The sequence below is a fragment of the Protomyctophum bolini genome (assembly GCF_963924005.1).
Source record: "Protomyctophum bolini genome assembly, chromosome: 21".
NCBI classification, from domain to species: Eukaryota; Metazoa; Chordata; class Actinopteri; order Myctophiformes; family Myctophidae; genus Protomyctophum; species Protomyctophum bolini.
Window position 1 is genome coordinate 23,387,984 of NC_137882.1, and position 17,684 is coordinate 23,405,667.

At 42.3% G+C, this 17,684-nt stretch overlaps 2 protein-coding genes across 5 annotated transcripts in view; one reads left to right on the forward strand and one right to left on the reverse strand.

Moving 5' to 3' along the window:
• Window positions 1–6,771, forward strand: part of LOC308336686 (NEDD4-like E3 ubiquitin-protein ligase WWP1) — a 46,035-nt gene extending 39,264 nt beyond the window's left edge. For all 4 annotated transcript variants that reach the window (XM_080794181.1, XM_080794182.1, XM_080794183.1 and 1 more), the window contains exons 22-25: window positions 235–339; window positions 1,646–1,742; window positions 1,959–2,031; window positions 2,934–6,771. In XM_080794181.1, the coding sequence (XP_080650307.1) occupies window positions 235–339; window positions 1,646–1,742; window positions 1,959–2,031; window positions 2,934–3,033 (375 nt within the window). In that variant the 3' untranslated portion in view covers window positions 3,034–6,771. The remainder of the gene's footprint in view (window positions 1–234; window positions 340–1,645; window positions 1,743–1,958; window positions 2,032–2,933) is intronic.
• A 144-nt stretch (window positions 6,772–6,915) lies between these two features.
• rmdn1 (regulator of microtubule dynamics 1) lies at window positions 6,916–17,660 on the reverse strand. Its single transcript, XM_080794185.1, has 10 exons — window positions 17,329–17,660; window positions 15,544–15,658; window positions 15,348–15,432; window positions 13,190–13,349; window positions 12,805–12,894; window positions 12,529–12,584; window positions 11,699–11,786; window positions 11,139–11,169; window positions 10,861–10,994; window positions 6,916–10,194 (listed from the first exon to the last, which is right to left on the reverse strand). Exons 1-10 carry the CDS (start codon window positions 17,449–17,451, stop codon window positions 10,153–10,155), a joined length of 924 nt encoding a protein of 307 aa, XP_080650311.1. The 5' UTR covers window positions 17,452–17,660; the 3' UTR covers window positions 6,916–10,152.
• Window positions 17,661–17,684: the final 24 nt, after the last annotated feature.

A 17,684-nucleotide genomic window follows, 5' to 3' on the forward strand; every position in this document is an offset into this window, starting at 1 on the left:
GAGTTTCTATGTTGTCAGTCAGAGGTCTATGCATGCTGTACCTCAACCCCGCATTTTTGTATGCATAAGGGTATAATTCATGTCACACTTTATATATTTATATTAAGGACATTTTTGCTACTTGCAGCCCCATCTTCCACTAGTGGTGGTGTGATGACATTCCAGTGACGCACTGGCTTGTGTGTGTGCGTGTGTGTGTGTGTGTGTGTGTGTGTGTGTGTGTGTGTTCTGCAGGTGATGCTGTGTGGCATGCAGGAGGTAGACCTCCAAGACTGGCAGAGGAACACGGTGTATCGCCACTACACAAGAAACAGCAAACAGATCATCTGGTTCTGGCAGGTACTGGTTCTGACCACACAACAATAGGGTGTAGAATCCCTAGCTTGCATTACTTCAGTGATGCTTGCGGAACTCGACTTTGTCTCGTTCCTTACCGCATCCCTGTCGTGGCAATAATCACGTTAACCCACACCCTCTCGTGTAATATTGCTTAAATAAATCCAGACCGTTTCTCTCCGATTCCTTTTCCCAGGTTGGCGTTTTTGGTGAAAACAAAGCTACACCCACCCCCCTCCATCCACCCTGCAATTAGTTTTTTAACTGTCTTTGGCCCCTGAATTTCACCCAGCGGGACAAAGGTCTCATCTTATCTAACTCAGTCTGAGAGTGGAACCGTTTGTACATTCTCAGAGTAATAGATTAGATTAGATAAACTTTATTCCAGACACAATAGGTCCATATAAAACAGACAACAACAACAACACAGAGAGAGACTGACGGCCTGGTTTCACTCCCAGATCAGTTAAACTGTTACCTCCAGTGATTCCAGAAGCATGAGGAATGCCTCGCAGCGCTCTGTGTGATCCTTTATTATTATTATTATTATTATATAATTATTACCTTGCAGCGCTCTGTGTGATCCTTTATTATTATTATTATTATTATATAATTATTACCTTGCAGCGCTCTGTGTGATCCTTGTTAATAATGCCAGTAGTAACACATTCTTTGACTCATCAGTCCATGGCAGGGCTGCCCACACTTACTTTTTTTACTTGAGAGCCACTTTCAAAATGACCAGCTCAACAAGATCTACCCAGTACCCACCAGAGAAATATGATCCCAATCCTGAAATTTGTTTAGAAATGTGGGGGCTTTGGAATAGCGTTGCTGGTGTTGCATACAGCAAGACAATAAGACAAACACACTTGGAATGGGGAAGTGGAGGGGAAAATGGAATTGGTAGGGTGTTTTTTTGTTTGTAACTTTGTAATGCTACTGACGTTTGTGCACAACAATCTTGAAAACAAAGTATTGCATTGTGGGTTAGAGCTGAACAAGTCACCTTAATTCAAGTGTCGGATTCCCCAAAGTTATTTTTTAAATAGCCCATTTAAATTAAATATATTTTTTAGGGCCGTGCCATGCTGTGATCTACCTGCACAGCCTTTGTGATCTATACTGTTATATCACGATCTACCTTTTGGGCACCTCTGGTCCTCATAGCATGAAATGTGCATGGGTACATTACTGGACACAAACACTTCACTTGCACTTGTCCATCTTGGGACGAGTGTGAATGGTGCTAAAGAGTGTGTGTGTGTGTGTGTGTGTGTGTGTGTGTGTGTGTGTTCTCCCTCTACAGCTGGTGAAGGACGTGGACAACGAGGTTCGTCTGCGACTCATGCAGTTCGTCACAGGGACCTGCAGGCTGCCACTAGGGGGCTTCGCTGAGCTCATGGGTTAGTTAGTAGTAGCACAGCCTCACACACGTTTAACATCTTACAGTAAACTATTCTACAATCTTTCACCTTATATCTGCCACTAGGGGGCTTCGCTGAGCTCATGGGTTTAGTAGTAGTAGCACAGCCTAACACATCTTTACATCTTACAGTAAACAGTTCTACAATCTTTCACCTTTATATCTTCAATGTTTTTTCCTGTTGTTTGGATATTAGGGAGCAACGGGCCACAGAAGTTCTGTATTGAGAAGGTGGGGAAAGACACCTGGCTTCCTAGAAGCCACACATGGTGAGTGACCTGCTTTGATTGATTGATTGATTGAAATATTTATTAACAGTTTGCAGAATTGCAGTACATTTCAAGCACAAACTCAATACAAAGACTGTTAACTGTGAGTGGACGACCCAATTAAGCCTTACACTTGTTTACAACAGGGTCCACATGTTCAATTCATCAAAACATTTAGAGACAAACAAATAGAGTCCGACAGGGTGGGATGTCTGTATTCCTCTAAATCTATATTAAAAATCACACCTGTGTGAACCGAGTGGTGCAACCCCCCTCTCTCTCTCCCCCCGCCTATCTCTCTCTCTCTCTCTCTCATTAGCAGGCAACAGTGCAACACTGTCTCTCTCTCTCTCTCTCTGTTTCTGCATGGCATAACACCTGTATGGGCACCTGGTACTCATACAGGTGCCCATACTGGTGCTCATACATAGGTGAACACATAGGTGTACACGGACATTGCTGGTTGTAGGAGTGGTTGCACCACTCAAAAATGCCAAATCAACATTAAAAAAGGCCAAATTTTAACTCACTCTTGCCTTTTTCTGAAACTTGGCAGCCCTCTCAGCTGAGAGATTCACATGCTTGGCTCCTAGCCCATTAACACCATTTTTTGGGGGGGGATTTTCCTCTGAAAAGCCCACCTCCCCCAAAACCGGGATGTGAAATGTTCCATTTACTACCTCGTGCTAATTAGTCTGATCTCTCTCTGGAAGCGTTAAAAGCGGACGTGTGGGCTAGAAGCCTGTGGTTGTCTGTTTGTCCTTGGCTAATCTCGCAAAGCATTGGACAGATCAGCGCCAGATGTCTTGTATGGGATGCCAGTAGGCTAAGGAAATATTTTATAAACTTTTAAGTAATGTTAACTTTCATGCTAACCTGCCCATTCTCTCTGCCTGTTACAGCTTCAACCGGCTGGACTTGCCCCCTTACAAGAGCTTCGATCAGCTGAAAGAGAAACTATTGTTTGCCATCGACGAAACGGAAGGATTTGGCCAAGAGTAGAAAGGAGAAGAGAGTCCTTCATCTCCTCCACCTACTGCTGTTTATCCAGCCAAGTTCAACAACAAAAAAAGAAAAAAAGATTGCACAGATAACTACCAATTTACATAAGCTATTTTGTCATTTTAAAACCAAATCTTAATTCTTAGTGTCATTTTTTGCAGTACCCCTGCCCCCCCCCCCCCCCCCCCCCCCCTAACCTGACGCTGCCAGATCCAAGAAGCTTGCTACACATTTGCTGTGTTGGGGAACATGGTTACCCAATACCGCCCCCATCTGGCAGAGTCAGGTTCCCTCCCCCTCCTTTCTACCAACAGTGCTTACATTTTATTTTTGAACCCCATCCGTAAAATATGCAAACATTTCAAGCTTTTACTCCTCTTAAAAAAAACAAGCGAAGGTAAATCACGGATGCTGATTTCCCACGCCCCCCCTCCCCCCCGGCTTTGAAAAGGAGACTGAAAGCATCGTAGAGACAATTTGATAGTCCAATAAGTGATAACCTCTTCTATATGGCTCTAGTTCTATAGAGCTTTTAAAGGGTGATTGTAGTATCAGGGTCCGGTGCCTGATTATTTTTTTGTCCCCCTCTTGATTTTAAATTGTTATTTTTTCCCCCTCATTTCTTATGCTTTTCTTTTTTTCGTTGGACCCGTAGCTGTTTGTTTGTGTCTGTTTCTGCGTGCATGCATGGCTGCCTCTGGAGAAGAGAATACCCCCCTCCCCCGACACACACACACACACACACACACACACTGCACAAACTTCCTGTGAAGAATGGTGGACTACTGTTGTACCACATCTAGCCACACACACACACACACACACACACACACACACACACACACACACACACACACACACACACAGAGAGAGAGTTTGGAGACTGCTATCCCTCAGTATTGTAACACTATTATTATCATCATCATTCAACAAAGTTGAATATTTGACCAGCCTGCCCTCGTCTCCATCTTCTTTAACTACTGCACAAAGATGAGAAAGTGGAAAAGGGCCCCCCCCCCCCCAGTAGTGTCCAACGACACAATGATGGACAACCCTCGCCTCACCGAAGAGCACTGGCCTTCATTTAGTATAAAGAAAGGCTCCTCCTCTTCCTCTTCCGCCTGTCCATTTTTGGGCAACAATCATGTGGACATGGGGAACCAATGAAATCCTCAATTGCCGTTTGGATGCTATGTTTTGGGGTGCAGTGATTGGTGCATATTGGCACTTTTTCACTGCATGGTACAGACTCCACTCTACTCACTTTAAACTTGAAAGGAGTTGTATTAAGAGGGACAACTACTCAAATGGCTGTGTATTTCACTACTAAACAGTTAATGTACACACTATGAAATCAATAGAACTGCAGGAACTGTCGGAATGCAGATAGGTTAAAAAGTAAAAAACACAGGTAAAGGTAACTTATTAATTAACTATTGATGTTAGCTACAGAGTGGCACATTGATGGCCGGCAATGAAGAATGGTCAATAATAATTATGAAGATTGTCTAATCCAGTGTAAACCAGAGTTTAGACCACTTGTCTGCTGTTTTCACCTCACCTTTTAGGGGTTGTGGCGGCTCGCTTGGAAGCTCTACAGAGATGATAGCAAGAAAGTGCTATAGGTCCTGCTATTGCACAATGGAAAACAAGTTAAGTTGAGCCACTACTGTACCGTGCACTGGAAAACTGCAGTGTGTGTGTGTGTGTGTGTGTGTGTGTGTGTGTGTGTGTGTGGGGTCTGAATCATCATGTTTATCTGTGAGACTGTGGGCACATTCCAGCCCGCGTCTAGGCGTCTACAGGTATATTGCAGCCAGCCACATCACGAAACTCAAAACAAGGCATTTTGTGAAGAGCTTGCAGCCGGCAATCTAAATGCAGGCCGTGGTACCTGTATAAAATCTGTGGCATGTATTTGATTTTGTATTAGTCGCCAGTCCTGAGCTTCCTGTTAAACAGTTGTTGGTGGAAAGAAACATGCCCAAAGCTTTAAAAGTTTTTTTTTTTTTTTTTTTACAAAAAAGCCTGCTTCTGCGGCATACATACACTGCTGTTACCTCTAATCCCTCTCTCTCTCTCTTCCACACATTGTTAGGTTCCATGATTACCGTACACTATCGGCAGTGGTGTGTGGCGGTAGCCCCTCTCTTTTAACAGGGCTGCTCAATGAGGATGTACAGTATGTACAGTGGTGTGTGGCTGCAACCCCTCTCTTTTAACAGGGCTGCTCAATGAGGATGTACAGTATTGGACAGGGAATGTTCCCAGACGCGACCCCGTTTTCTGCACCACCAAGAGAGAGGGGCTGGAAGGAGTGTCGCGGCTTGTGATCGTGAGAGACGGTCCGACAGTGGCGTTAGGGAGCGCTCCGTTGTGTTCGATGTAGGGAGGACGAGGATTTACTATTCTCTGCCTATCGGGGTCGCGACTCGAACGGGGCTAAGGGCCAATTCATACTCCTATTTTAGAGCCGAATAAAAGTCGGTTCGGCGCTGTAGAGCCTACAATGTGACAGGATAAAATAGGAATATGAATCGGCCCTACTCCTATTTTACCGCTCTTTCGGCGCTGTAGTGCCGAAATGATTTCGGCTCGTCAGAAATTTTCAGTAGCACCGAAGAGACGACTTTAGGACGGTACCCGCCCCCCCGAACCTCAAATGACGTCACATTGTAGGCTCTACAGCGCCGAACCGACTTTTATTCGGCTATAAAATAGGAGTATGAATCGGCCCTTAGTCGGCTCAAGTTTGACACGGCAACTCGCTGATTTTAGCTCGCTCGGTGCTGTCTCTCGTGGCTCAAGTTCGCTTGAGACGGTGCCCCCTCTGTCGCGATCTAAAACTATAGGGCGAAAGTCCCTGCCTTCGTGGTGCAGGAAACCGTGTCGCTTCCCAGACGACTGAGGACAAAGACCTGGAACCAAAATGTACATCTTTTGCATCAGTGGTGTTCAATTCTGTGCCGTGGAGGTCCGGAGGATATTGGATTTCATTCCAACCCAACACTAGCTGATTTCAATGCACTCAGACCTCTGTGGCACATGGATGAATCCCATTTGTATAGATAAGACCATAAATATAATCAACTATTTTAATCCAAAATCCAATATTTTTCATTCAGTGTTTTATTTGTTATTTAAAGCTACATTGTGAAACAATTTTATAGTAACAACTAACAAGGACTGAAAAACCGCCCCAACCCAAACCCAAAATACATTTATAAAGTAAGGCTTAGTTGGAGAAACAGCTTGTTCTTGTAAATCCCTCTTGATCGGTTGGGGGCAGCACAATGCAGCTTTGAAAAAGAAAATGCAATCTTCATGTGATTCTGACAAGAGACAGGTGTGCAGTATGTCTTGGGGTCCGCGGAGGTATTGCAGGTGGTCCCAAAAAGAAAAAGCAGTGGCGTGCACAGACATTTAGAGGGGCAGGTGCTCAAGTGAAAAAAGGGCACCTTGTGCAGCGCGTGGAACCGTCCGGTTGCCTTAATAGTGTGAGATTTATAGATTTAGGGGCATAAATAATATATTGGAAGCTTCTTTTTTTTATCAAGAATTGATCAATGTCACCATGGTCCACATGTTTGTTTTTTTTTTCTTTCAAAGGGGCAATTTCTGTCCAGAGGGCAAGGGTAGGTGGTGCTCTAGCACCCCCTAGTGTCTATCTGTGCACGCCACTGAGAAAAAGCCCTCGAATATGATGGAATATGATTAAAGATTATTGTGATTATGGTATCACATGCTCAATTCTTTTCACATATCTTTGATTTGTGGGATGCGGGACAGTAGTAGTGCTATTTCGGGACTGCATGTCCCGCGAGATGGGGTGGTCAGCCCACCCGACACGATAGTGGTGTCCTCAGGATGCTCTTAGTCAGAATGGTGGTCCCTCCCTGGGTCATAATCGGTTGAAAACCACTGCAGTATGTGTTTGACTTCTTAGAAATCTGCCTGAATATGCTCTTTGAGGAGTAAATAAAAAGTAGGTGGGTTAGACATCTGAATAGATCAACTTGAAGACAAAGTGTGACCCAAATGTCGCCAGTGATGAATGGACCATGGCGATGTCCTCCATGGGTGGACCACGGTGACGTCCTCCATGGGTGGACCATGGCGATGTCCTCCATGGGTAGCCCACTCATGTCGTAATTTGCCTAACTTGCAGTATTTTCTAGCACTTGGAACCCCAACTTTCAGTATAATTAAAGCCTTGTCCAATGTCCATTAGAGTAACAGCTTGATTCATACTTAAGTTGCATTCCCGCTGTCGCGTGCTGCAAATAACGATCTTCAAAGTTTTGAACTTGTAGATCTGCTATTGTGGGTGCGTCACACCGGCATGCAAACATACATACATTAAGCATACGGTGGAAGGTTTGCAGAAGTGGTTGCAAAATATTGGCTGCTAGTTTATCAAATATCACAATGATGGCCATTACCTAATCTATCGTCACGAATCAGACCTTTTGCTTTTGAAATCTTTAAGCAACAGTTTAGGAGGTCTGGGAGTTTATATCGTTGAGTTTGAATTAAAAACCTGTTTGAACATTCTTTTTTTCCCCCCCTCTATTTTCCCATAAAAGCTGCAAGAGAGAATTTAAGGCAGTAAAATGATCATAATTGTAATTAAAGAAACCTGTTTCTGATAATGAATAACATGCAAGCACAGCCACAAAACAGGCAAATAACAGTAAATACTTGTTTGCTTGATAAATCCAGCAGGCGGTTTGGCCCCCAAAAGCTTGAATTGGCTTGACTCCGTGACCAGTGTAAGTGAATGAATATATGGCTGAACTGGAACCTGCCCTCTGAGGCCATAGTGCTCCAATTCTCTTCTCTAAAATGAAATTATAAATGTCCTATTTAATTTATTAAATCCATGTTCAATCATGTGACTTTTCTTGTGTTCTCGTCGGAGAAGTAGCCTACGTGAAGCCTTATGCCTGATGTACACTTAGTTGTGTGTGTCGAGCACGCTAAATACATTTTCAGTTTGTGACGGTGCCCGCTCGCAACTAAATGTAACTCAGGCTTTTAATTTAATAACAATTGTACGTGTATAAGTCAGAGCTGAGTAGCAGCTGTTTGCAGAGAACTTCTCCTGTGATGGACAACGTTAGTGTGCCACGTACGGGCCAAACCCAAACATCTGTGGAATCTCTTCCACGGTGCGCCTCCGCCTCCTCTCTGGGCAGTTGGAGGCCCTTTTCTCGCTGCCAGGGTATAGTGGAGGAAACATGCCAACCTTGAAAATGCAATGCTTTTACTTTAGATTGTCCTGTTATTTATTTTTTACGCATCCTAGTCATTTAGCAGTTTATTTTTTTCCCGTTGGTGCATCAGGAAACAAACCGAATTAACTTTTTTATTTTTTTATTTCAACCAACGGAATAACTGATGGTTATGCTTTCATTTTGCAATCCAAAACCAGGTGTGTGTGTGTGTGTATGGGAAGGGCTATTTAGCAGAGCATTGTTTCCTGGTGTAAATGTTGGATACTTGCGCCCCAAAATCCTGAGTGGTTCTTTGGATGTGTTAAAGACCTCTGAAGGGTGGGTGGTCTAGCTCAACAATTGAGAGGAAGACTAAAAGATATGTCCATTGTGTATATAAACATCTATTCATCTGTCCCTGTTGTCATGTAATATGGGACAAGAAAATAAATGTACTCGTTTGAAAGGCCAACAGAGCCTCCTCTAGAGAAAAGTACAAAACTTGCATAACTTGCTTTTCCTTTTGAACAAAAGAAAATCTCCATAATCAAAGAACTGTCTATATGCATATTCATTGTATAAGAAATACCTATTCTAATTAAATACACAGACACTCTTCCATTGTTGGAAATCTGTGATGATGCCTTTTGTTCTTATCAAAAAATAGAGGCCATGTTCCAGGTTGCCTTCAGCTGCAACCAATTGTTTTAACAGTACCTGAATAGGTACATGCATGCCACAAAGAAAATGTTCTGATTAATAATGATATATATCAATCTGTTATACTGTGATAAGTGACTTTGATGGCTGCAGTTTAGGCAATCTGGAACGGGGTCTGAACATACATATCGCGTGTAGATACACACTGTAACTGTACAGAATGCCCCTTTTACTGGAGACTGTATAGAGATAAGAATCATTTTTAATCTCCTGACCCCGTTTTAATGAAGAGATGGCTTTATGAGAAAACAAAACCCCCCACCGACCCCTGCCTTCCATGCTTTTCTGTTGTGAGAGTGACAGGGAATGAGATGCATTCTGCTCAGGATTCAGACGATACAGGATTCAGACACAATAAATGTTGTCTACGAATAACGTTTTATTTTTTTCTCTCGTTTTATTTTGGATCTTTGCCTGTGGAAAGAACCATATTTAATAAATGTATCTGACCATCTTTACAACAGTTTGGACTTTTCATAAAGATAAAGAATACTAAAAAGGTCCTTGCAGACTGGACGTGTTTCTCGGAATAATGGCAGAAAAACCCAGCACTAAATCCTAAAAACGCAGCAGTGTGCTGCAGGGACCTTTAGTGTTCAATTGACAATTGTTAATCATAACTTCACAACATGTGTGGTTTGTGCCCCAGAGGACAAGTCATCATATAACCATCTCGAGTCTAGAGCAAAGTACAAAAATACTTTTTATTTTATGATTATTTGAGGGAAAAATCCTAGGCAGAATTTTCTTCCATTGCCTCCCATGTCACCGTGAATCAGAACATTTCCTTATTGGGTAGTGAAATTTCGGAAGGAAGATTGAGTTGGAAGCGAGAGAAGCAAGAATAATGCATGTTTTAGACTCAAACACTCAACAAAGTATCTGAATGTTCTTACTTTAATAGAATGATTTGTCTTTTCACCCTACCACATGAATATATATATATATAATTTGGACGGTTGAATTGTTTCAATAATGTATTGTATATTATTAGGTTGGCAAGTTATATCTTCTCACAGAGAGGAGTGTACACTGTGTGTGCGCCCACATATACTTGGATAAGAAGGATTAGACTAATCATTAGAGGATAACAATGTTTTTTGTGTGTGTAAGGCCAGTAACGGGCTACTAATTGAATACATTTAATTAGGAATAGTTAAACTGTCATTGTGGTTGTGTCTCCTCATCCTAGCTTCTTCAGAAGATCAACAGCTTCTTTATGGACCTGGAGAGGAACAAGAAGAAACAAAGTGAGCTTGTAGATCTGCTATTTTTTTGCTGAATGTTCGCCCCAGAATACGGACGCTAGCTTTCATGTGGTTAAATAGATTATAGAGAGTATTTTTCCACCGGGACACGTCGCCACCCTCTCCTCATCTAGACTGAGTGGTAAAACATTGAGCAGCATGGAGCATTGGGGTTTGGAACAGTCCTGCGTACCACCTGCTTTCTAAATATCACATAATGCAGGAGGCAGCAGGATAGAGCATGGGTTCCCAAATTTTCAGCCCGCAACCCCAAAAAAAATGCTGCCATCGACTCGCGACCCCCGGCCCCCAAACCTCCTGTACTTTTATGTAAATAAGCATGCACGATTGGTGCTTATTTTCCGCATGTGTAATATATTAAGCCTAGGGTTTTGTAACAATTGTGGTTAAAATGTATTTGTAATCATTTTTACAATGTATTCCACTGAATTCTATTCAGGTGTGTGAGCATTTTTGATGACACCGCTAGACTTCCTGCCTTCAATGGAGACACGTCGCTCCAATGAACTGCAGCGGCCAATGAGTCTATTATTTGATCCATCTATGGGTATGATGCAACGTGTATAGCCTCTATAGCTTCTAGTTAGCGACCAAAGGTTGGCATTCAATTTCACGCTTATTACCTCTTTGTCTTCCTGTGTGTGCTGAGGGTACTTTGTTGCCTTGGTCAGCCATAGTAAGGCACTCTCCTTGTCGTTCATGGCCATGTACGTCCTCCCCAGCATTAGGAGGTTTTTACTGTAGAAGTCAGGGTCAACTGTGGAAACCAAAATAACGACAAACCTGTTTCTGAAAGCCTCGTGGCACTTTTACACACAATGAAATTATTTATGTTGCAGTAAAGCACAAGGCTGTGTAAAGTGTCCTTTTGTGACACCACAACAACCCTATAATGTTTTACCTGCTTCAGCTTTCAGGAAGAATGCCAAAGCCTGAAGGAAGAAGAAAGAATAAGGTTAGTGGTTGATTCCGATTCGTAAATATGGTCTTCAAAAGCTGGAAACCAGTTGAGTAAACGGTAAGTGATGATAGACATGAGCTGCTTTAATGAGCTCATTAAAGCTGCTATAAGCAATAATATGTCAACATATTAATCGCATTTTCTTTTTTTTTGTATTCAGACAGCCAGCAATGGGTAGAATGCTCCCAAACAAAGATTTGTCTCTGTGATACATCTAGGGGCAGCAATCTGCATTCAAAGATGTTCCTAGAAGCTTTGGCATTGGTCGGGGAAAAAAACCTGGTCGCAATGACTAACCAATCAGGAAGCAGACAGGCAAATCGACCAATGACAAAGCTTCTAGGAAAATCTTTGAATGCAGATTGCGGCCCCTAGATGTGTCACAGAGACAACCCTTGGGAGCGTTCTACCCATTGCTGGCTGTCTGAAAAAAATATTATTGCTATTATTATTGCTTATAGCAGCTTTAATGATGAAGTAAGGACAAACACACTCTTTACCTCCTCATATGTGGCCGTTGGAGGTGATGCAAAGATCACAGCTGCCACCTTGCGCTGGTACCACGGCAGCTCTGCAAAAGCAAAGCACCTACAGTAGGAAAGAGTAGATGGATGAGATTTAATGTCATTCCCAGAGTATAATCAGTAGGTCATGTCCTCCACTTTGGCCACAAAAAAAAAAGACCACCTCATACGAAATAAATTCCAGGGTGGCGAGCCTCCAACTACCTACCATGTGAAAGACTCAACATTAGGGTACAGGGCTTAAAGCCAAAAACAATCCCAAGACTGAAAATGTTTTTTTTTTGCAAATCTGCACTGATCTCATTAAATGACCCCTATGAGATCCTCAGGACTGAAATCAGTCCCCAGGACTGAGAACTTTAAGCCCTGAGGGTATAAGTGTCACCAAAACAGTTCCTGTCAAACAGGATAACCGTCTTATCACCAGGAGTACTGGTACGCCTCGCCGATTCCAAACCATGTGGCCGTAGCGCGAGTCAGCTTGATGTACAAGCACACAATACAAATTGCTGTGTGAGTTCTGGCGAGACTCTGTGCCACGTAAACTAAAACATTATACAAAAATTAGGCTATTAAGATACCGTAATTATGAATCATTCATTTGATCTCGCATGACTCAAGAGCGCATTTCTCAGCACCAACTGTGGCCCATACAGGACTGGACCATATAGATAAAGAAGGAGAAAGTTTTACAGCATATTGGGCTGCAATATTCATGTTAATATATCATTTTTGGCCAATTCTGGCAGCACTAGTACAGCATTTGGTGTGATTTGGGGACGCCGGGGGTTAAATGATAGACTCACCAGTGACCCAAGATGTGGATTGAGGTAGCGTCTTTGGGGTTCAGCTCTACAGCTCTCTGTGGAAAGAAGTATAAGTTAATTGTTTGTGTAAGATTTATGCTGAATGAATGTGCCCCGTTGTTTCTGCGATATGAACCAAACACAGGACAAAGGAGGAGCGCACAGTATTAACCCATTTTGACCTGAGATCAGATTCTAAAAAGTCGTTCTTCGATTTTTCTAAAATGGCAGACCTATTGTGTCCTTCTCTGTGATATGAACCAAAACAGGATTTACCTCCAAATGTTCCCTGATGATGTACGAGTTTCCTATTTTCACCTTTACGCCCTCGTAGTCGCCAATAGCACTGAGACATATCGCGTACCACTATACGTGCATAGGAGGAGAAAGAGAGAGAAAATATAAAAGCTCATGTGTCCCATTTCTACTGAACAATGCAACATTATTTATTTATTTTCTTTCTAAAAAAACAAGCACAACAATATGCTAATAATAGTCACAGTAGTAACATTTTCACACAAAAACAAAAGAAACAAATGCCACTTGATTTGAGCCTTTACTCTGTAGCTATTGAACTATCCATTAATGTCCGACTGGCTGAGTGGCATTTGACATTTAAAGTTTAACAGAAATGAGGGTAAAGCAAGGGGACCAGTCCTACCTTGTGTGCGGCGAAGCAGCCGTCATCCTTCTCCAGGGCCTTCTTGACATATTCAAAGGCCTCGTAGGTCAGCTTCTTCTTCTGGTCAGTGGCCACGTCTGGCATCTCGGACAGGTCACGGGACGCCCGCGCCAAACGCCACAGGAACTCTGCATTTTCACTGGACACACACACACACACACACACACACACAATGTTTATTGTCACACAGATGTACAAGTACATGCATTGTTAGTTTGGGGGTGCTCCACAATAAAAACATAAATAACGGTGCAAACCCCATGTAAAATGTTTTTTTTTAAGGTTTAAAACAACTCAGATAAAACCCATGTAAAAGGTTTATTTTAAAGGAACACAGACAGCACACAAGGCCGTAATACAGTGGAAAAAGTGCATTGTTCATTTTGGCTTAGCAGAAAACTGCTCTTGAGCCTGGTTGTGCTGGCTTTGATGCTTCGGTAACGCTTCCCTGAGGGCAGCATTACGAAGAGTCTGTTATGGGGGTCTTATGTGGGGTCTTTTATGATTCTCCGCGACTTGCTGAGACAGTGCTGGTTGTACAGCTCCTCCAGACTGGGCAGCCGACATCCAGTGATGCGCTCGGCCAAGCGCACCACTCTTCTGAGAGCCTTGTGGTCTCGGATATAGACCTAGGCCTAGTGGTCTACTATATAGACCTAGTGGACTACTATAGACCTAGGCCTAGTGGTCTACTATAGACCTAGGCCTAGTGGTCTACTATAGACCTAGGCCTAGTAGTGGTCTCCTATAGACCTAGGCTGCAGAATTTTCAATGGGCAGCTTTATTTGTCCGATTATGTAATAATCCAAACTAACGATGCGATGTAATTAGACACTGAGCTATGAAGGGAAGGAATTTTTCCAGAGCACAAAAGAGCTACTCATCAAAATGGCTTACTGGAGTGGATTATGATGAGCCTTTGTGTGACCAAGTTCACTAAAGACCATGAAGGCCCGACAATCACACAGATTGTTCCCCACGGCCTTCCGTCTCCTCAACGCTGCTGCTGTCCCTCACTGACCGCCTTCTGTCCTCCCTCCATCTCCACTCAGAGTGGAATGGACTGACTTGGGCTCTGAACTGACCTGAACACTTGAATTCTCTGCACTTTATATTTATTCACTATTCATTGCACTGTTGTTTTTGCACTTGTCCTAATGTTGTAACTCTGTTGTCCACCAAACCAAATTCCTAACATGTTTACATGTCATGGCAATAAAGGCGTCTGATTCTGGTATATTCAGAAGACAGATGACAAATTAAAGGAAAAACATGATTAAATTAGCGAAGAAACATAACAAATGCAGATACTTCTATACAGATATACTGCATGATACAATTAATAACATCCCATGATTTGGGGCATGCTGAGATGCAATGCATGGCAGGAGAAAAAGATCTAAGTGAGTCAGACTGTTAGCAAGTTACCAACTAAATAGATGTTAAAGTTCTAGGTAAGTACAATAAATCATGCACAGCCACTTAAAGCCAGGTGCCGGGCCAAGATTATAACAATAGAAAAAAGGTAACACTGGATAATGCTCCAAAGATTAAAATGTTTTAATGAAAGTAAGAGTGACAAAGGACAAAAAGGCTGGTGGTCCTTTAACAGAAGACATTATAAGCCAGTAAGGAACCTGGCTCAAATCAGGGAGACACTGGGCTGTATTTTGCGTGTCTTAAGTACCAGGTCTTATTCCCTAACTTGAGTAAACTAAAGACCTGGAGGCGTGATCAATGCCATTTGGCTATTCTGAGTGGCCAAAGAGCATTGATCACGCCTCCAGGTCTTTAGTTTACCAGCATGTTATGAAGACAGCACTATAATTGCATTGTATGTAGTCATAGCACGTCATAGTACATATGTATAGCATAGTAGTTTATATGTATAGTTTCATTATATAGATATTCCACTGTTACTTTCTTAGCTTATGCATGTTTCATGATAAATGTTTTTATGTGATGTATTCCCATGCTTTTTTGTTCTTGCTTAATGTAAGTCGCTCTGGATTAAGAGCGTCTGCTAAATGCCTAAATTGTAAATTGTACTCAAGTTAGGGAATAAGACCTGGTACTTAAGACACGTAAAAAAAGACATTATGTGGTACTAGTGTGAGGGAAAAGTGATACTCTTACCTGTCTTTGTACTGTATAAGAAGCTGATACAGTTTCTCCGTCTCTGCGCAGCTGTACAGATAGTCTGCCTGCTCCAAAACCTCCTCTGCTCACATGCAAAATACAACACCAAGCTTAGGTTTCACTTTTTTTAAAGGAAAGAAAATCTGCTGCATGATATTTCACTGTGTGCAGTCAGACAATAGGCATAGCCTACCTCTTTCTAATGCAAGGACCACAGAGGTACCACCGTGTACCCTCTGGTAAGCCTCGAACCCCAGGTAAGAGAACGTAGGTAGGCTCAGGAAGAACGCAGCTCTTCGACACCCACCCTGTGTAGGACAGAGAGATGGTCATAGTCACAATAATACCACCCACAGATTACACTCTACTGTGGGAATGATGTAAGACCTGTTTTAGGCCAGACTGAACGACCTGGATGTCATCGTCCTCTTTTGACCTGCAGTACTGCAGCCAGACTATGACATAATGACAAAGACATAGGTAACTCTGGATCACTGAGTACTGTAGCCAAACTATGACCAAGACAGACATAAGGTAACTCTGGATCAAGGCATCGGGCCAGATTTTGTTTTCTTCTTTAATCAGCACCCATGGTTTAGTCCACAGGTTTTCAACAGGTGGTCCGTGGGCCACTGGTGGTCTGTGAAAGTATTGCATGTGGTTCCCTGACCATGCATTTAGTAATGTAGGAAAGTGAAGATTTGTATTTTAATTTATTGTATTGATCACAAGTTGAGAAACAATGCAGTAACAGTTTGTTTCGGACGTCAAGAACTTCCACAGAAAAGGGAGGTATAATCTCAAGGGAAACTGGGATTGCCTGGTTGAGTCACCATTATAAGGAAATGTGCCCATAATTAATTGCATGTGTCTGCTCGCTCATACAAGTTACAATAGCAACATGATTTCAATATGGATTGGAAGGTTAATTTTCCCCCCACACAACGCCCATATGATCCCCCCCTCCCAACACAACAGTGGTCCCCAGGTTGATTCTCAGTCAGGGTGTAACAAACATTATTATATATTTATTTATTTTTAAATTATTTTAGAAAGCAGCAGATATACAAGCTCTCAACGAGTGGAATCGCTTCGTTGAGAACTTGTAGATTGGCTATTTACATTTCAAATAGCCAAATTATATGAAAATAAAGAAGAGGATCCAGGGCACTCTGTTCCAGTGAGGTGAAAAAAGCCTTTATTGTAAGCTTCAAGCCTTCAAGGCATGGCAATTGGCAAAGAACATTACACAAAAGGGAGGACCAACGTGTTTCGGCAATCAGCCTTCGTCAGGGTCCCATGACCCTGAGCCAAATTATATATAGGTTTAAACTAAAGTAGTTAAAGTGCATTTTGATGCAGAGCCAACTTTGAGGACCACTGTTCTGTAGTAGCCTGCTCGACTAGGATATTAAAGGACAAAGCTATAGGTTACTCTGGATCAAGGCACAGAGCCAGTTCTTTCATCAGAGTTGATTTAGACTTCGGAATTTGATTGTGTCATTTACTAGTGTTATGTATTGTTATTAGGCTTTCTCCCAGACCAATTTAGCAATGATCAGTCAAGTCTCACAGATGATGGCATAATATAAAACAGACTGCAATAGTAATCAAATTAACAACTGTCTTCATCTTATAGGCCTACTATAAAAAAAAAGGCCTTGAAATCTGCCACAAAATGCCAAATATTGCAAGACTATACCTCAAAGCATCTTAAGCTAATTGACACTGCTACAGATAGATCCCTGGCTGTAACAATACCCCACTGCCCTTTAACCTACATACCGGGGTAGCTCACTACCAAGTACAGCATCATCAGAGTAAATGCAATGAATTATATTTCCAAACGCCATCCAAGCAGAGCTAATATTGCCTTTGTGCAGCCAGTCAGACAATAAAATAAGACAGGAATTTTAGGAAATAATTAAACTCATGACAGTCAGCAGCATGCGAATAAAAAAACCATATTTACACTTACAATCTTCAAAGCTCTCCAGTGTTGCAGATTGTTCCATTTAAGCCAGTTTATTTTACTGACATTCTTAAGTGAGACCAAAGTCCTGGCAACAGAAGCACTTCTACAGAGAGCTGCAGCAGCCATCCTGTCAAGCTGTCAAGTGTCAACAAATACTACAGTGACACAGACAGGTAGATTATATTTATGAACAATTCGTGACGCGTTCAAGAGCACCATATACTAAAAACGTTGAGGAAACGACAATAGCCATTTTTTACATTACAATATTACAGTTAAAGTTAAATCAACATAATTGATTCTTGTATATCTGTCATCGCGCCGCGTTGTCTGCTTGTTGCGATCGATAGATACCAATC